Source organism: Lytechinus variegatus, chromosome 3 (assembly GCF_018143015.1).
Source record: "Lytechinus variegatus isolate NC3 chromosome 3, Lvar_3.0, whole genome shotgun sequence".
NCBI lineage: Eukaryota > Metazoa > Echinodermata > Echinoidea > Temnopleuroida > Toxopneustidae > Lytechinus > Lytechinus variegatus.
In genome coordinates, this window is record NC_054742.1 from 31,688,333 (window position 1) to 31,709,523 (window position 21,191).

The window sequence follows — 21,191 nt, forward strand, 5'->3', positions numbered from 1 at the left end:
CTGAGGAAAATGTTCAGTTTAAAAAAGATGTAATGTAAGTTGGGATACCAGTAGGGGTTATGAATTGGTGATAATTTCTCTACTGACTTGCACTGATCCATTATGATGCAAGGCTTCGTCATGTAAATTGCAGGTTGGACCCTTTTGGAATTTCTATGATGATTTATTTTTTCATTTAGCAAGGTGTTTCAAAGAAATTTTCTCTCTCATAATAAAGAAACCATATACAGAGATGCCTGTCAATTGTACTACAAACAGAACATGTTTAAGCCTCATTGGGGCTGTACAATATGAAGGCCTGAAAAGTGAAGTTGTCATTGCTTGAAATAAGGCAAAAAACTGAATAACTTCTCATATCTTTAGTCAGTTAAGACAAATAAGGTATCATTTTGATAGCAGGGTAATCCCACAGGGCCAATGACATTTTTTACCAAAACTTTCATAATGTACATGTAATTTTTTATTTCTTGCCTTCCCTTTCTTGATTACCTTAACTCTTTTATTGAACTTTTATTCATGATATGGTTTCTAAAATGGTAACAGCATTACCAGAAAATAGAGCCTTTCCTTCATTGGAAGAATTATGCCATAAAATGTCTTACCATGGTGCAATTCTTGTTTGTATAAGCTTTATTTAATCAAATTATGAGTTTCTTTTTCAACTTTGAATATGAAATGAGGTGACTGTTTTTCTCACGTTGACTTTCCAAGCATTTCCCATCATTATCGAGATATGAATGGGTATGACTTCCGATGATCAATGTCGGCATTTGTACCATTTACAGGTGAACTGCATTGTCAATTGTTACCTTTAGTGGATACAGTATTACCTACAATGGCAAAGTTACCATAATCGTTAAAGTTTATATAACACTGGCTTCTGAGGGTTTTTAAAATACTTGTATGAACAAAGTCTGTTGAGCAATGTGACCGTTGCTGACCTGGTACTGTCCAGCGTAAGGAACTAAACTCTCAAGACTATGAAGCTGCTCCGGGAATGTTGATGTAAGTATCTGTTTTCTCCTGATCAGCTGTGTCTTCTTGCTTGACCATCAGGATACCATCTAGGTTGTCCACCAGCAGGCAGAAGCTTGGACGGTCAATGGGACTAACTGACCAGCAACTCAACATCACCTCATACCTGTGAAGGAAAATCACATTCAAGAATAAGTAGATGATTCTACTTGATATCATCAATCAGTGACCACACCAAATGTAACTGGCCTGCTAAACAAAATACTATGTTGGCAAAATTCAGAGAGTAAATAGTTTGAAATTTTTTTTTTTGGCAAGAATATGTGGTCTGTCTGAATTTAACAACAAATAGGTCAAGTCAATCTTAATATTCATATGCTATATTAATCAATATAATTTATGTGTGCATTAACGAAAAGACAAGACAAGACAAATACTCATTTAACTACTTATTCAGTGATTATGAATATCACACAGTGATTAAAAGAATAGAAGAAACATGGTATGAGTTTTGAGGATCATCCAAGCAAGACAAGTATGCTTAATCATTAATGGACAAGATCTGCTGAAATGCGTAACAGACAGAAAATCTTAGCTGGTATTTTGAAAATGTTCTTATCTCTGTTATTACCTTTTCTTATCTCACCGAGTAAGGAAGACGCTAAAACATTCAGAATATGTATTAGTGTGCGTTGGTATTATATGTGAAAAGTTATACATTTATGCGCTCAGCATAGCTTGTAAAAAGACAAATGATAGGAGAAGGATAAGAATGTCTTTAAAATACCAGTTTGAGATCATGACATAGCTATGAACTGTTTTCAAAATACCACCCCTAGTCTTAAAGAAATTCTTTTATCTTCTTTTTCCCACAACTTTTGACTTTGAGGGTACTTATTCTTTTAATTGAATAATGATAATTACACTGGATTGTTCTTCTTCATGGGATACCAGAAATGTTCAACTTGTTAGGTCAAATATTGCAGTCATCTATGATTTATGCAACATTGTCTTTGGTATTCAGAATGGCACCCAATTATGAACTATTGAATATAAAATGATTGTTGCCATGATTTCTATATTTACAAATGAATGTGAAGACTTGTTGTTCTTGTACTCACACATGGTCCGGGCAATGCTCAGGTTGAGAGAGCCGTCGACCACCATGAAGGTATTTTAAGATGTCCACATTGTCAATGGCAGGGTATGGCACCACTCCTCGGGTGAGCAACTCCCACATTACAACACCAAAGGACCACTATAAAACAAAGGTTTGTAAGTATATATGACAATATGGTGATCAAACCAAGAAGACAAACCAAGAAATATGACAGTTTAAAATGCTAGCATACAAAATCAAGAAAAATTTCCATTAACCGGTGTGTTGGCTCAGTTGGTAGAGTGTCCGTCTCACAACCCCGGCCGTGTCAGACCAAAAGACGTTAAAAGATGGGAGTTGCTGCTACCCTGTTTGGCGTTCAACAATTAAAGGGATAGAGCCTCGTCTATCTGGCGCTGCACAGCGGCTGCCGGGCCCACGATCAATTGGCAAAGTAAATTTTCAGAGTATTTCATTTCATGTCTATTTCAAACAATAAAATATGGATTTTCATCATTAGCAAATCACAGAGTGAATAGTGAAATAACCTTATGCAGGGCAACTTGCCTTGCCTTGAATAAAATAAATATCATTAATATGATCTTATCCTGCAGGCTTCTACTTGTTCAAGAATATAACTAAAATCACAATGAAAATAATTATAAAAGTATTTGTTCTCTGTCTACTGTAACCTGAACATATGTTTATGAAGTATGAGGAAAATGTGTAATTCCTAAATCAACAGGCTCACTTACCACGTCTGTTCTGGTGTTATAGATGTTTCTCTCTAAACACTCCATAGCCATCCATCTAACAGGCAGTTTAGCTGTCCTGTCCTTAGCACTGTAGTAGTCCCTCTCATAGATATCCCTGGACAGTCCAAAGTCTGCTACCTTGACCACCATGTCTTCATCCAGCATACAATTACGTGCAGCCAGATCACGGTGGACGAACTTGAGACCAGACAGGTACATCATCCCTTCTGCGATCTGACGACAGAACTCAAGCAGCTGTCTAGCTGTCAACTCCTGTCAAGAGTAAACATATGTCCTTGTTAATTTCTTTCCTCTTTCGGTATCTGACATTTGCTCCTGCAACAGTTACACAAGTCTTAACCCCTCAGATACATAGGATTAGGGTTATGAAATAGTTTTGGTTCAGGAAAGTATGGTGATTGGGATCAAAGTAAAGGTGAAATTTGGGATTAGGTTTAGGTTTGACTTTGATGTACAGGTTTTCTATAGGAGCAACTGTTGATGAAGGAAGTATCATGGAATCTCGCCTTATTTTCCGTATACCCTCTGTCTATTCTACTTTATGTTTAGTTTTATTGTGCATCGCCCTGTCTGGTGATTTCTACCTATGTATATGTAGTTATGCTCTTGGGGGAAGAAATATCTACATTTCATTTTATTATGCAGCATTTTGTATCCCCTTATGGGAGAATCTAGGACAAAATTGCTGGAGCTGAATAGCGCTTGACCTGAAAAAAAAAAATCTTTGACGCAACAACCAAGACAAACTTATATGATAAATAAACATACACAAAAAAGTCCAATCACTATTGCGTACATGTATATAAGGCCTCATCAGGATTGGTGCGAAAAAGCTCAGCAATATTTGATGTACACAGTCAATAAGATATTAGGCAAAAAAAAAATCTGCCTGCACAACTCATGACATCATAAAATATGGCTCATCCCATCGTAATAAACTCAATAAGATGTAGTATAATATGGCTTATGAGGAAATGATGATGATGACTTACATTAGAGGGATCCCGGACAAACGTCAAGATGTCACCGTTCTTCATGAAAGGGAGGATGACATAAGGCATGTTGGTATCACTGATGATACAGACCCCTATAAGAGCCAACACATTGCGATGTTTGAAGTCCTTCATCATAATCCCTTCACGAAGGAAGTTACTGATCTCATTGAGAGTACCTTGATGAAGAGACTTAACAGCCACTTGCTGCTCTTCACCATCTTGGTGAAGCTTACCAGCAAACACACAACCAAAGTGACCTATGAGATAAACACATCAACAATGAGAACCTTGGATTGAAAGCCATTCATAAAGCAAGTTTCATTTAAAAAAATTAAGGACAGAAAAGCAAAATTTTTCAAAGTTAATGGAGCTATGGACTATGCTGACAATTCAAACATAAAATTCCAGTAGAATAGCAGATAACATACAAGTTGATACATAATTAAATACTTAAAAACACTCTTTAGTGAGCAAATAATGGGTCATAGCTGTGTATCCAAACATATCAAAATAATGAACGTAAAAGCTTTCTTCATTATTTATTGAAAATTGTAGGCACTGAAAAACAAAAACATTTTATCAAAGGCAAAATGTATAAGACCATCATGATGATGCAAAATTATCTGGTATTATCAGAAAGAGATATAATCAAATCACCATACCTTGGCCCAAAACCTTTCCCAAAGCAATCTTCTCTTCATGGATCAAGACTTGACTGATCTCTGCAGCTAACTCATTATTTATCTGCTCCAGTAGAGGGGCATGGGTGAGAGGCATTGCTCCATTAACTGGGCTACCAGGATTAGTCAAGTATGCTGCAAGGAAAATTGAGAAGATGATTAAATCTTTGACTGACATTGGTCGGAAACTGATCTAAAGGAGTTAGCCATGAATGACATGTCCGTGCGTGTGAGTGTGTGTGTGTGGGGGTGTGATGTGTGGGTGTGCGTGTATAGCTGAAGGGGGGGGTTGTTTGTAGTTAGTTATAAGTTATAACATTGTTCATCATTGTACGTTAGTTATACTTATTGTAGATATGTTATTCATCGCTACAGGGGCCCTGTTAACAAGCTGTGCTTCACTGGGGTCCCAAACCTAATCAAATATTTGATGTCTTGCTTTATACCATTACTATGAATGTGTTTGATTTTGGTTTGAATAAACTATACTATACTATACTAAAAGTCCCAAATCATCTGCCTTTAACATAAGGATATGAATACAGAATTATCTGATGATCAACTCGTGATTTACACACAATTTTCTGAAAAAGTGTTTTGACCAACAATATGCTAAGAAATTCACCAATTTTTTCCCCCAGATGCAATCCCATACTGATTTGTAGTTTGGAGGCAAGACAGCTTTATATTAAGCTACTTAAGCTACTTTATATTAAGCTACTCAAACTGATTTTTAAAAATACAAACAAAATATCTCATTGTACCTTTGATGTGAGAAGCAGGTATTCTTTATTAGATCGCATACGAGGTTCTTAAAGTGTTGTGATAGCATAACTTTTAACAGACAATATTATGCATTCCACACTAATCACGTTTATCAATCTGCAATAGAAATCTTTCCCCAAGCTAACACCATTGCCTATGAACATACAGCAATGTGGTATCAAACAGGCCTATACATGCATTCCATAAGGGCACTCATTTAAGCTGGCAATAAGAAATCCATGAATGCAAATTCATTCCTAAAAGCAATGCTACTGTATATGATTGTTGTTTTTAAAGGAAAAAACATTCTTACAATTGACACAGATTGACTAACAAACCAACACTAACACTTAAATGAGTGCCCTCATGAGATTTTCATGCACACATCTAAAATATGAAAACCATGAACAGAGATTGGAACGTCTCAATTAGTCCTACTTACTGTTATTCCTATGCAAACCCTGGACACCTTGCAAACGGACCTCCTCTGTCCCTGACATCTGATTGAAAGCCACATGTGCGTCATCGATGGGTAATCTCTCTCCTCTCTTGGATTTCTTGTACCTCCTGATGCCAATCACAATGATGAGAATAACAATAGCTAGCAGGATCAGGATGCTGATGATGATGATCGCTACTGGAGTCTTACCCATACCCTGTGGAGGGGGCACTTGAAGGAGGCCAACGCTGTATGCCTCTTTGTTTCCCACTGTAACCTTCAGGGTATTACACATCAAAGAACATGAGAAATGCTTGTAAATGCTATCACAAGTTACTCTTTGAAAACTTGAAGTTCATAACAATCGTGGATCCGGGATTCAATAAAAAGCAGCATAACTTAAATAACCATTGAACAAATTTATCTCTCAAATAATGATAGGATTTGCATAGGTCAGGATAAAAGCTACACAAGGAAATAAACTAAGATATTCATTTTTTATGCCACTGTAATTGAACCTACATATTCACAAATATGAATAAACAATTTAATATATTTTTTTAAATAATATATCACTCCTGATATCTGATTTGGGTGCTGTCTCATTAAAGTTACAATCGATGGAGAGTTTCTACCGCCCCCCCCCCAAAAAAAAAAAAAATGGGGAAGCTTTTGAAATTAAGTCATTTGACTGGTCTAGAGCAAATTTTCAAAAGGTTCATAGAATTTGTTATCAATTAAATACAATCATGAAACAGGGCCATATTATGATATCTGTGAATCTAAAGTTATCACAACATCGTCAACATACCTTGACTTCATATATACCAGATCCATTGCCTGATTTATGAAGAGAGGAAGGAATCTGGCATGCTATATAAGTGGATTCTAACTCTTCAATAGCACAAGGATAAGAGCCGATCATGACTGAAACATCTTCCTTCCTACTAACAAGGTCTAAATATTCACCCTTTAAAAAGATTGAAAAAAAAAATTAAGTACCAGTATAAAGTCATAAATGAATAGAACAATGATAATAATGAGTCTTTGAGTATAGCTATGATATTTCTCAATTCAAGATGGAGGAAGAGTATAACAAACATTAAATTCAATTAAAAATGGTCTTTATTGATGATCAAACATGTTTGTAACTGTCACACATGAAAAAACAGCAGGAACTGGAAAATTCATACAGGTTTGTATTAGCACAATAAATTACATATATGTAGTAACAGAATGCAGCAAAATGCATTACCCTATCTAGGCCCTGGGGGCCTCCGAGGCCCCCCTCAACGAGTCGCGTGATGTTTTCGCTGTGCAATTTTTTTTTACCGCGCGGCGCTGCTCGCTTTTTTTACTTTCAAGTCTTGCGCAACTTTTGAGAGCAATTTTGCGTCACCCGGGTACACGGTTCCGAAGTTACGCAATGTTATGTAAGTGCATGTCAGACCAAAAATTGCTCAAAAACGTGACTTCGTGTACAAAGTCAATGTAAATTGTGTTTTTAACCAAAAATCATAAATGTATGATTATTTTTAGTTTGCTGGCCTAAATGTATTTATTTTATGCTTTTTATGATCTCAGAAGAGTCCCCAACAAATTTCATTGAAAAAACAATGAAAAAAAAGGTAAAAAAACAGAGAAATACATAAGAAATTGCAAAAAACAATATAATACATAAGAAAATGATTTGATATTACAATATTTTTCATGTACACTTGCTACGAACACTTCAAAGAGTTTTTATACCAAATATTAGTATATTTGGAGCTTTATCTAGGGAGTGAGAGGAAAAAGTACGATTTTGCATAGTAATTATGCATAAATTAGCATAATCACTTAAAGGAGAATGAAACCATTGGAACAAGATAGCTTGTGTGAAAACAGAAAAATCAAAGTAACAGATCAACAAAACTTTGAGAAAAATTGAACAAATAATGAGAAAGTTATGGGCATTTGAATATTGCGATCACTAATGCTATGGCGATAGCAAATTGGCAATGCGACAAAGATGTGTGATGTCACTTGTGAACAACTCTCCCCATTACTTTAGTATATATTTCACTGGAATTGCCTCTTTATCACAAATATCCATAGATCATGTGTTCTTTCTCCATGAGGGCATGTAATACATACCTTTTTAAGAATACATCATGGATAAAGAGTTTGTATCATCATAAGAAAAAGCAAAAAGAGACATTTTGATGGTATTTTATAGTCCACCAAAGGGAAAGTTGTTCATCAGTGACATCACACATCCTTGTCGCATTGCCAATGGGAGGATCTCCATAGCATTAGTGATTGCAATATTCAAATGCTCATTACTTTCTCATTATTTGTCCGATTTTGCTCAAACTTTCTTTATTCTTATTTTTTTATTTTTCTGTTTCTACACAAGCCTATTTGTTCCAAAGGTTTCATTCCCCTTTAATAGCGATTCGCATGAAAAAAAATTACTATACAGTTTTGTAGATTATGTCCCAGGCAACACGCGAGCCAATTTTCGGCGCGATCGTGCAGTCAACGGCTGAGATCTTAGGGGGGGGGCCTCCCAGGCCCTCCCCCGCCAAATGAACTCCCAAAATACCCCGGCCTAGATAGGGTTTAAAATGCGATACATTCAAAAAGCTAATGCAATTTTAGGGTAAAGCATGAATGTAATATGACATAAACGATATATTTATCATTTAATAATAGCTGAGTTGAAGGAGAGGAGAAGCTGAATATCAATGGCATTGGGCCTAATTAAAAAAAAGTTAGTTAATGGATGAACTTCCAACCATGCCCAAATCTTTAAAAAGGTCTGCAAGCACCTCAAAAATGACGACTAAGAGCCTAGTTCGGCAAAATACTCACATGAATGATAACAGAATTGGAATCAGGTTCCAACTTGTACACATGCTCATCAAATCTATCAAGAATAGGATCAGGATAGTAGAGAATCTCCCACATTGGCAGTTCAATCTGACCATCTTGGGACATGGGCACCAAGCCAATCTTGTTGAACTTGATGGTGACATTGGCAATGAAAGGCTGACTTGGAGTAGGGTTTATCCCAGCATCACTCAAGTCTGGAGTGGTACAGGTTAGACTGTTCTCGGTCACACCACTTGGTATGGTATTGTCAAATGGGTGCCACGGCACAGTGCATCCCTAGAATGTAAAAAATTGAAGCACAATGATGGTCTAGGAATTTCTTTAGATTAATTCATTTTGAGGAGAAAGTATTCTGTTAGTTATTCAAATTGTGTTTTCTTAGTGCAATAGCAGCAGATGCTTCTCTGATACAATGGAAGTTCTGGTAATTAATATTATAGCTTAACAGAATTGTACAGTTATTCACTGATGTTGAAAGGACACTTCAGGAGTTATTAATAGACAATAAAGATTTGCTCAGACAAGAGGTCCGCATCATATTCTTTAGTATATCTTACAGGTGGGTGTTTCATAAAGCTGTTCTTAAGTTAAGAGCAACTTTAAGAACGACTGGTGAACCTTTCTTGTGGTAAATGGTATATTCATAGGCGATGGTTTAGCGCATAAGAAAGGATCACCAGTCATTCTTAAAGTCGCTCTTAACTTACGAACAGCTTTTTTAAACGGCTATGAAGATAAATTGTCCCATTTAGTTTTATTAATGCGCAAATAAAAGCCCCTCCCGAACAGCACTGTCCAAAGTTGTGAATACATACTCATAAAATCAGAATTACTTCATTACGAAAAAACATATCCCCTTGTTTTTTACATCATACAAGTATCCTATATCATCTTTGCAAAAAAAAATGTTACTCATAGAGCTTAGTATCTTTGTGGCATGTTGTTTGAAGAAGAATAATGAGGAGTTCCCATATTTGACCAACCTGTGATTTGACCACCCGATGGCCAGAGTCAGTTAGGGCAGAAACCTCTAACTGAACATGCTGACCAAGATGTAGATTAAAACCCCAGATCTGGAGATTGTTGCCTCCACTACTCATCAGAACATATACATATGACAGAGGTCAGGAGCGGAAGGCCAAAAGTCACACATTTGGTAGAAGGTGCAAGCAGGAAGCAAGGGTTAAACAATAAGTCCAAGTATATATCCACAAGCATACAGGAAAGGAAGGAAAGTATAAACACATGACATTAACAGATACAGGATGTATACAGAAACAATACCACTGCTGGACTTTAAACTAATCACTATTTCAAACATTATTAGCAAGTATAGACATATACACACATGCGATGTACAAAGTTCACAAGAGAAGCAGAGGAATACATGTACATTTATATATTAAAGGTTAAGTCCACCCCCGGAAGCTGTTGATTTGAATAAAAAAAAATATCCAACAAGATCACGCTGAAATTTCATTGAAATCGGATGTAAAATCAGACAGCTATGACATTTTGAAGTTTTGCTTATTTTTCACAAAACAGTTTAATGCACAACTCAGTGACAAGCAAATGAGAGAGTTGATGATGTCCATCACTATTTCTTTTGTTTTTATTGTTTGGATTATACAATATTTCAATTTTCACTGATTTGACATCAAGGGACAACTTTACCGTACCACAGTATGTTACAACAGTGGTAATACCACATGTTCAGGGAGGAATAAAACTTTGTTCCACATGACAATGAGGAGAAAATTTCAATGTATTATATTTTCTATAGTAAAATACATACAAAATAGTGAGTGATGTCATCAGTCCCCTCATTTGCATACCAACCTATATGTGCATATAACTGTTGTCAAATTAAACGAAACTTACACCCGATTTTGATGAAATTTTCAGTGGTTTGCTTGTTCCATTACGTCAAACCCCCGTTTGGAGAAAGACTACAGTTCAGATTGCAAACTGCGGTTCTATACCCCATTTTGCATTTGTAAATCCCAAATATCATTTCCAAGCCCAGGGGGCCATTTCATAAAGCTGTTCGTAAGTTAAGAGCGACTTTAAGAACGACTGGTGATCCTTTCTTGTGCGCTAAATCATCGTCAATGGTGTGTACCATTTACCGCAAGACAGGATCACCAGTCGCTCTTAACTTACGAACAGCTTTATGAAACACTGATCAACCCCGCTTGGCCAGGTAATCCTCGCTGTCTCAATTTCACCTTCACAGGCCAGATTATGAGCGTTGAGCCAAGGACGAAATGATAAAAAACAGCTGTGCTATTACATAAGACTTCTCTGCCTGTAGTAGGACCTTCGGAATGAATTTATTATAACCGACATTTAATCACGTTTTCCAAGGCATATTGTATTCAGAAATCCAATGTTAGTCCATTTTCAATTTTGAATGAAGAAAATCAACCTCGAAATAATGAAAGTAAGTGAATAAAAATGACAGCATACTTTGCAGGGACCGCGCTCAGGCTGTTGTGTTATCTTCAGACCGAGGTCAAGAAACAGGTGTTTTGATACTTAAATTGCTTGCTTGGGGCAGTTAGGGTTTGTCGTACTTGGAGAAGAGGGTTGATTGAGGGAAACTGGGGTATAGTGTTCTCAAATGGAGGTTAATTTCGTCATGCATTTTCTCTTTTTATTCAAATCAACTTTTTGTTGGGGTGGACTTGTCCTTTAAATAGTTCATGGTGAACACACCAATATTTGCAAATCTATGTTACACTTATGAACATATGGGATAAAGATACTCCTGAAAAAAGAGAAGTAATAAAAAAAACACCTTGCAAATCCATCAGTGTGCCATAGGTTTGAAATGTAATTGAAATTTAACTGAATATCCAACGTTAGATATTGTAATTCGACGGCAATTTACAAGATTTTTATAAAAAGCTGGATGGTTTAGATGAAGATTCATTCTGATAGATGGCCATATTAAGATACTGACTTGCACATTTTGTGTAATTACATATGGACATGGAGTAAATATTACAACAAAAACAATGTTAGAGAATGAAATCAGCTGAGGAAATTTAAAATATTTATCTTAATCTCTCAATCAATCTGCCTGACAATGACTTAATATTTGGTTATTGTTTCCTTGCCATGGACTTGCCATGGACAAAAATTCTTCTTCCTATATAACAGTCAACTACATGTAGTTTACATCCTGTCTAGTCCATTCATAACAAAAAGGATCAGTTTATTATTCATGGTTGACCAATAACCCTGTTATGACAATCAGGCGAAAAAAGTAGAAACCTGTTTCACAGAGTGCAAAATAACAAAAGGCGGTTTCAAACCGCCTCGATCACAAGAATCCCCGTTAAATTACGGGAACTGTTTTCGGCTAAAAAATACCCGTTAATTATTCCTGCATTCACACCGCCCCGAAACACATCCTTCGGGATAAGTTCCCGAAGTTACGAGCATGCGCATTATGGTCTGATAAGCAGGCAAGGCGCGAAATTCAAAATCACTAGCCCAGCAGCCACCCACGCCGCCGCGCCCAACGACACGCTGGGATAAAAGTTCCCGTAATTTGCTTTCACATCGCCAAAATACCTGCGACCTTGGAAAAATCCCCACGAAAGTTCTCGTAATTTCGCCAAGTACCTACTATTTAGCGGGTATTTTCTTTCGGGGAAATTACGCGTAGTTTGCTTTCACATTACCAAAATACCTGGTATTTTCTGATCGGGGTAAATTTCCCGATCAGAGAATACCTGGAACTGGCGAACTTCGAGGCGGTCTGAAACCACCTTATGTCAGGTTTATGAAAATGTTACAGACATAGTAAAAATTTGTTTCTTATCTGAAAATAGGAAAGTGAACAACTGCTTCAACACACACAGACCAGTTACCATACGGAGAAAGATATATTATTAAAGCAACCACAAAAATGCATCATAAAATCTATTCAGCAAAGCTTTGTCTTATCATGACAATTAACATTCTATTAACTCATTTCAAAGATGGAACAGTTTTAGCATCTTACCATGACTGCCACATCAAAGACACATGACAAAATGAAAAGGCGTTACATTGACTCTAACATGTACAGCATGATGCAACAGATTATATATTCAAAATCGTAAAATATGAATATCATCTTACCTTAGGTAGCTCTTTGAAGGAGAGAAATGTGTGATGTATGGGTTCTCTGTGTAAATAAAATCTAGTGTGCTGTTGAGTTGAAGTCTGTCTAGTTTGAGAACAACTGGACCAGATGTCAGCATACTGGAATTTCTTGTTATGCAATGAATCTTCGTTGATGTCACACTGAATTTGGCAAGAAAACACACCAAGACAAAATTTGATTTGACAGTAATCAAAATGCAAATTTGCTTTTGCAAAATGAATTATCAAACATTTTCTCTGTTTATTCACCATTTCAATATTAAAATTCATGGCTGAGATTAATATTTATGTACAAGCTTCATGGAGTTCAAAAAAATAAGATCAAAACATTTCAAAGTTAGAAAAATGATAGAAATCTTAGTTGATTGAACTCCAATGTTCTATGACACTGTCTTAGTAACATGTTATCATTTTCATGCGATATATGATATCTGATAACCATCTCATCATACTTCATCAAATATAATTTTGAATAATGAACAAATTACCAATTTTTATCAATATGACAAAGATTCATGGAATATTGATTAAAACATTAAAACTGAATCTTATTCAGTTTAAAATTTTGATGTCATCAATGGAAAAATTGTAATTATATCTTGCTATGTGGCAAGACAAAAATCTAACTCCCCCCCCCAAAAAAAAATTCTTGCAGGTCTGCACTTGTTTATTGTAGTAAACAAATCACATTCTATTTTTAAAAAATGTTCCAAAAGGGAATTCTACTACTATGTCAAAGGGTTGTGAAAAATCATCTTGGAAATTATAAAACCATAGTATACCTATATATATGACAAGGCACACCAGCAACGGTTACTTCAGGTTTGTTACCAGCATGAAGGCCCTGACCAAATAGAGTTATTGTAGTCTTTCCAAACATCGGTCCAATCAGAGGGCTGAAGTGGGTGAAAACTGGTTCCTGGAAAGATAATATCATTTCAAAAAGTGCACATACATATCCAAAATTATTTCCTCAATCTCTTATCTCCCATCATCATCCTCTTAATCTTTGTCATAACTGTTTTTTATAATCACCATTTGATCATCATAATTACTAATATACCTCCTGTCATGAAAGTCATAATTATCTTGATCATCACTGTCAAGCACCATAAAAAAATATCATGATCATAATCATCACTACCACAACTACTTCCAGCATACTTATCAAAATCAACTTATCTATTGCTTCATACTTCCAACTGAACAGAAATATTCATGATAGGCATTGCCACAATTTTCACTTTCCTTTAGCAAAAACTTCAACCTACCAAAATACATTTTTTTTTAATGAAGGTCTGTTAATTTGGAACCAATTACAATAAGACAGAGTTTTGAAAGAAAAATGAAATCTTATCTATTATAAAAGTACCTTTGAATGTAACAGTTTGAAATTTTAAATAAAATGTATGTGTGTGTATGATTTAAATGTACTATTTTTTATATTAATTTTACTTTGCTACTTTTAATCAACAATTAAAAAAATTAAATTTACTGAACTTTATGGAGATTGGCTTTTTATACAAGGCTCTGCCTTTCTGCCTCTCCCAATACTTTAACTTCTACATTTGTTTTTAGTTGTCTTATATTTTTTTTCTATATCCCTATGTTTAAACTCCTTTATATGGTGTAATATGTATGTTGTTATATGATTTTAATGACAGTACTGAATAAATGAATGAAAATGATGATGATCATCATCATCACCATCATCATCATCATCATCATAGCCAATCAGCACTATCATCACTAACTACAACCACTGATCATTACCACAACCATCACCCCCCACCCACCCAACTACCATCCTCGCTACCATCACTATTATCAACATTACCACCACAACACAATAACCACAACCATTGTCATACTCATGATCACAATCTCTATCACCTTTCAAAGTAAATAGTACCTACCACATATGAGAAGATGTATTGAGGTTCAGATGATACAAATCCTCCTATAGCAAATGTAAGGCTCGGATCATCAACTTCTACTTCAACAGTCACTGGGCCTGATACTGGCTCTTCAACAGAGGGAGTTACACAGATAATGCTATGAGAGAAAAATGACAATTCACAAACCATCCAATCATGCTCTCAATTACATCTGTCATATATTAGCATGAAATCAATCATCCAAAGGGGATTGTTTTTTTTCTTTGAAATAAAGTTACATGTACAGTTAAATTAAACAATATATCTTACAATTTGTTGTGAACTAGACTGAAGGGTAGAAAATTGTGCAACAACAGCTTGAACTGCATAAACTTCATTAAGATATGACTTTGAATCTCAATCACTATTCAAAATTTGAGAGATAACTCAGCAATTTAATATAGAAAATAAGGGCAATGTAGTTATCATTCTATTCAACCATTAAAACAATATTAAACAATATTCAGGAAGCACAGTATATACATATATATATATATATATATATATATATATACATATATATACACAATGCTCTTTGGGAAAATGATAACAAATTCAGAAGGCCCAAATAAGGGAAGGGAATAGGATGAAGAGGAAGATGTAGAAAAGGTAAACTGAAAAGAGGAAGAGAAGGGGGTGTGGAGATGAGGTGGGAAATGGGGTGGAGGAGGGGAAGGGGGTAGAATGGGGAGGGCCGGGGAAGGAGGAGGGGTAGAAGATTAGGGGAAAAGGAGCTAGAGGAGAAAGAGGAGAAGGAGGAGGGGAAGGGGGAGGAGAATGAGGAGGGGAAGGGGGAGGAGGAGGAGTAGGGGAAGGAGAGGTATAGCATTGGAAAATAGGTGTACAATTAAATGAGACCAGAAATTACCACAATCAAGTTCCTTGTAACACAAAACAAAGTCTGTTTCTTTTTTTGCTTGTTTAAAGAGAACCACAGTAAGTTTGTAATTTTTTATTTTTAAGGGTCAGGTGATCTGTCGTGAAGTCTATCTCCTCCATGAGTGATGTACTTCATGATAATTAATCTTCACAGGACAATTATTCTTAACCAAGGGAATTGTGCTGCAACTCATGACGAAAATCTCTGTTTGAGAACACTTATACCCCAGTTTTTCCATGGACCTACTCCATGGTTTTTCTCAATCAATTACTGCCCCAAATAAGTATCAGAACACCTGTTTCTTGACCTCGGTCCGAAGATAACATAATAGCCCGACCGCGGTCCCCCGCAAAGCATGCCGTCATTTTTTATTCACTTACTTTCCTTATTTCGAGGTCGATTTTCTTTGTTCGAAATTGAAAATGGACTAACATTGAATTTCTGAATACAATATGCCTTTGAAAAGGTGATTAAATATCGAATACAATAATTTCATTCCGAAGGTCCTACTACAGGCAGAGAAGTCTTAGGTAATAGCACAGCTGTTGTTTATCATTTCGTCCCTGGCCCAACGCTCATAATCTGGCTTGTGGAGACAGCGGGGATTACCTGGCCAAGCGGGGTTGATCAGGTGGGTGTTTCATAAAGCTGTTCGTAAGTTAAGAGCGACTGGTGATCCTGTCTTGCGGTAAATGGTACACACCATTGGCGATGATCACCAGTCGTTATTAAAGTCGCTCTTAACTTACGAACAGCTTTGTGAAACGGCCCCATGATCTCAAACACGATTTGGGGTCTAATACCGCAGTTTGCAGTCTGAACTGGGGTCTTTCTACAAACGGGGGTTTGACGTAATGTACTTTAGACAATGATCTTTACTGTCACAAAATATCAAGAACTCACTGTGAAATATTGCTTGAATTCATATCCACATGACATGGTTGTCCTGCTACAATCACTTCCAGGGTTGAGTTAGCACTCACTGCAGCATCAGCCACAAGACTATCACCAATGATATTTACAGCTGTGTTCCCTTGGAGAGGACCAAACACTGGAGAAATCTTTAAAGTAGGGAAAATAAATAGGCAAGCCATACTAACTGACCAATATGGAAAAGTCATTCATACCAAAGATACATAAAATACTGGTGATCTGTAAAGCACATCTAAAAACTTTTTTTTTAAATGGGATAATATCCCCCTTCATTGAAGCAGTACATTCTCCAGATCAGCTCAAGAAAATCCTTAAACAATAATTATTCTGTATATATTCCTTTATTTTCTTTATCGCATCTATACTGCTTGTTGAATTGTGTAATTTGATTTTTTTAACAATGTGATATAATTCATAAATGATAAAGGAGAAGATACTAAATGCTTGGTATGGTTATAGCAAAAACCACATCACAATCCTTTTGAAAATAGTAATTTAAATTAATTTACTCAATGAGTACTACAAATATTGGAATTATCATTCAATTCAAACTGTTTTACTGTGAATGCGCTTTATCCATTAATTAGCTCTTCTAAATTCATATTAAAATCATCAAGCAAAAACTAGCAAAAAAATTTCTTTCTTGTTCGGCATTATTGCCTACCTCAAAAATAGCCGGGGCACAAGCATCTGTCACCCAGTCAGGACCATCCTCCGAATCAACTTCAGTATCTGGTAATTCACCAGATGCACCATCAACACCATCGCATTCTTCCTCCGTGGTACACACTCCACCACACCATCCACATTGATTAGGGTCCCGAGAGGTCACGCAGGTTGAACAGTGGATGTAGTGCTCACATGTCTTCATAGCTATCTTGTAAACCTAATTAGGAATACAAAGATTTGTTTTTTTTAACATTAATTTTCTTTTCAATTGAGTGTTGACCTGTATACACGTTAACCAAGCAATCATGTAATTTAGGTTTCTCAAAGGCCTTAGTTATTCATGTTAACATTATATCAAATCTCCAAGTATGCAACAAACAAATTGATTGTACTGATAATAGATTATATAGAAAAATAAGCCCCCCCAAAAAAAATACAAAAACAGCACTCTATTTTTTTACAACTTCTATAGAAATCTTTTTGTTACAAAGAAAAACAATTGAGTGCTTTATCATTGTACATATATGAGATTTGAAGCATCTTCACTTACTTTGTATGGAGTCATAACAAAAATATGTTCCTGGTTTGAATCCAGAATCATATCGTGCAGAACAGGTCCTTCTGTATCCAGCTCAATATCCTTATAAGGTCTCAGAGGATAGTCTCTTCTCACATAGTCAATCGACAGAGGTTCCACGATAAACTACAAGCAAATTAAAATTCAATTTAAGATCATTTTGAGGGTAATACAAATTTCCAAAATTGAATACCCATTGAATATCCAAATTTAATACCAATTTAATTGGTCTCAATTTGGAATATATGTGAAAAAATGAATAAACATTGAAACCAATTGGTTCCCATTGAAATCAATTGCAGTCAATTAGTTTCAATTGGAAGTAAAGGGAACTTCTAATTCACATAAGTAAACTTAGTAGAACAATATTATCTAAGGAAATGAGGAAATTCCATCAATATCTGCTCATGCTACTGAAGAATCATACTGTCTGTCTGCATATCAGTGTAAAGGGCAGAAGTACTGTGCAAACTTTTATTCCATCTAGAGAAGAGCAGTTGCTCAAAGCATCTATATGTATCTTATTTGGTGTGGTGTGGTTATGGTTGGTGTTCTACTAGTAAACTTAATCTATGGCAATTGAGCCATTTATCATTTACAGATATTTCTTCGTTTGTGACTCATTCTTTACTTATTTCTTAAACTAATGCATCACTGGAAAATGGTAAATGATTAAAAAAGTACATTGTAAAAACAATAAATTGTTTTTATGCATATATTATACAAATAAGCTAATCACATGATCTCAATCAAAACCAATAGGTTAGTTGTCCCAATTGAAACCTATTGGCTACTTGTCCCAGTTAAACCAAATTGGCTATTGGTCCCAACCAAAACCAATTCGGGAACCAAGTGACCCAGTGGGTCCAATTAAAATGAGTCAGTAAAAAATGGGCATTTGCAGGGTCCAATTATAATTCCATTGGGTAATGATTGAAGACACATTGAAGACACACTAGGTGGTTTCAGACCGCCTCGAAGTTCACCAGTTCCAGGTATTCTCTGATCGGGAAATTTACCCCGATCAGAAAATACCAGGTATTTGGTAATGTGAAAGCAAACTACGCGTAATCTCCCCGAAAGAAAATACCCGCTAAATAGTAGGTACTTGGCAAAATTACGAGAACTTTCGTGGGGATTTTTCCAAGGTCGCAGGTATTTTGGCGATGTGAAAGCAAATTACGGGAACTTTTATCCGGGCGTGTCGTTGGGCGCGGCGGCGTGGGTGGCTGCTGGGCTAGTGATTTTGAATCTCCCGCCTTGCCTGCTTATCAGACCACACTGCGCATGCTCGTAACTTCGGGAACTTATCCCGAAGGATGTGTTTCGGGGCGGTGTGAATGCAGGAATAATTAACGGGTATTTTTTAGCCTTAAAAAGTTCTCGTAATTTAACGGGGATTCTTGTGATCGAGGCGGCGGTTTGAAACCGCCTATTGGGACCAATTGGCCTCATTAGACTTCAATTGGTCCCCATTGTATTCTAATACCCCTTTCACGCTGCCCTCTTCATTCTTCACCGGTGAACTTCTACGCCTCGCATTCCTCACTTCACCGGCGAAGAAATAATGTACCCATTCGCACTGACATTTTTACCCAGCGAAAGTCAACAGGCGATTGCAGAACAAACGAAAGAAAATTGTAAACATTACTTCTTACCCATTACAAAAGGTATAAAAAAAATAATTACAACATGTTTTGGAAGTATTACGAGAAAAACAAACAATATCACCTTGTTTTTATATTTTAGCGCATTTTTTTTACACTTGTATAGCTTTTTAATAAATATTGTTAGTAAAAAAAAAATTATGTTCGAGGGTATTAACTTGGCCAAAGCATTCAGCTGAGCTTGCAACTATCGCACGCGAAATCTCGGTACAGGGGAATTCGGGATAGAAAAAATTGACCTCTGACGTCATTAAAGAGGAAAAGTTCTCCGCTTTGCTTTCATACTGGCCTTTTCACCGGCGAACTTCACCGGTGAAAGTTTCACCGGCGAATTCTCCACCTCTAGAGGTGGAGAAGTTTGCCAGCGAACTTCACCGGTGAAGTTCTCCTGTGTTCCTTTCATACTGGACAATTTCCCCTTTGCTGGCAAACTTCACCGGTGAAGTTTGCCAGTGAAAAGCGCAATATGAAAGGGGTATAATGGGGACAGTTTGTTTAAAGGTCAAGTCCACCTCAGAAAAATGTTGAGTTGAATCAATAGAGAAAAATTAGACAAGCACAATGCTGAAAATTTCATCAAAATCGGATGTAATATAAGAAAGTTATGACAATTTAAAGTTTCGCTTATTTTTAACAAAATAGTTATATGAACGAGCCTGTTACATCCAAATGAGAGAGTTGATGACGTCACTCACTCACTATTTCTGTTGTTTTTTGTTTGAATTATACAATATTTAAATTTTTACGAATTTGATAAGGACCTCCTTGCCTGAAGTACAAAATGTTAAAATGATGGAATTCCATGTGTTCAGGGAGGAATGAAACTTCATTTCACATGACAATGACGAGAAAATCCAAATATTTCGTATTTCATATAATAAAATACAAGTGAGTGATATCATAGTTCCCTCATTTGCATACCGACCGAGATGTGCATATCACTGTTTTGTGAAATGAAGCGAAACTATAAAATGTCATAACTTTCTTATTTTACATCCAATTTTGATGAAATTTTAAGTGTTATGCTTGTTGAATTTTTCTCTTTTTATTCAAATCAAATTTTTGTTGGGGTGGACTTGTCCTTTAACTGAGATCAATTGACCCTACAATAGGAACTCGACTTGTATCTAATTTGGACCCATTGGACTTACTGAAACCCATTTATACCAATTGAATCCAAATTCAAACCAATTGAAACCAATTAAAAAATCAATGTGTACTGGTCTTGAATTGGTCCCCACATTGAATTCTAATTGGCCCAACTGAGACCAATTGACACTACAGAGGACCTCAACTGGTATCTAATTTGGACCCATTAATTAGACCTACTGAAACCCACTGATACCAATTAAATCCAAATTGAAACCAATTGAAAATTTATGGTATTCAATGGTTTTCGATTTGGTTTTCAATTGGAAATTTGTCCTGGGTGTGATGTTCTATTCAAAATCATACATATTACGAGAAGTAAAACATTACTCTGACCCCTTTGCATCATGTTCATATGAAATTACCCCCCCCCCCCATCTCCATACTATACAGTGCGTATTAAAAAAAGTTTACACTTTGAAAAAATCCTGTAAAATTATTCATTTGTAATATCCTGAAGATTGTTCCACATTTTAACATTGGTACAGATCCATTAAAGCAAATGACGATATAACTATCGAAAAATATTTCCGCTTGAGTGAGCACCACTTACTTTTGAAAAGTTAGTGAAAAATGATTTGCGCAGAAATTTGAAATAGTTATGCGAATAAAAGT

General features: G+C 36.0%; 1 protein-coding gene across 6 annotated transcripts in view; it reads right to left on the reverse strand.

Moving 5' to 3' along the window:
* Positions 1–372: 372 nt before the first annotated feature.
* The window catches only part of LOC121410774 (hepatocyte growth factor receptor-like), a 45,088-nt gene continuing 24,269 nt past the window's right edge, over positions 373–21,191 (reverse strand). For all 6 annotated transcript variants that reach the window (XM_041603073.1, XM_041603076.1, XM_041603075.1 and 3 more), the window contains exons 5-19: positions 17,734–17,886; positions 17,179–17,400; positions 16,485–16,642; positions 14,681–14,819; positions 13,547–13,683; positions 12,741–12,905; positions 9,590–9,698; positions 8,586–8,882; positions 6,541–6,699; positions 5,733–6,006; positions 4,508–4,660; positions 3,843–4,102; positions 2,830–3,102; positions 2,097–2,233; positions 373–1,141 (exon numbers count right to left, since the gene is read on the reverse strand). In XM_041603073.1, coding sequence (XP_041459007.1) covers positions 979–1,141; positions 2,097–2,233; positions 2,830–3,102; positions 3,843–4,102; positions 4,508–4,660; positions 5,733–6,006; positions 6,541–6,699; positions 8,586–8,882; positions 9,590–9,698; positions 12,741–12,905; positions 13,547–13,683; positions 14,681–14,819; positions 16,485–16,642; positions 17,179–17,400; positions 17,734–17,886 — 2,799 coding nt within the window. In that variant the 3' untranslated portion in view covers positions 373–978. The remainder of the gene's footprint in view (positions 1,142–2,096; positions 2,234–2,829; positions 3,103–3,842; positions 4,103–4,507; positions 4,661–5,732; positions 6,007–6,540; positions 6,700–8,585; positions 8,883–9,589; positions 9,699–12,740; positions 12,906–13,546; positions 13,684–14,680; positions 14,820–16,484; positions 16,643–17,178; positions 17,401–17,733; positions 17,887–21,191) is intronic.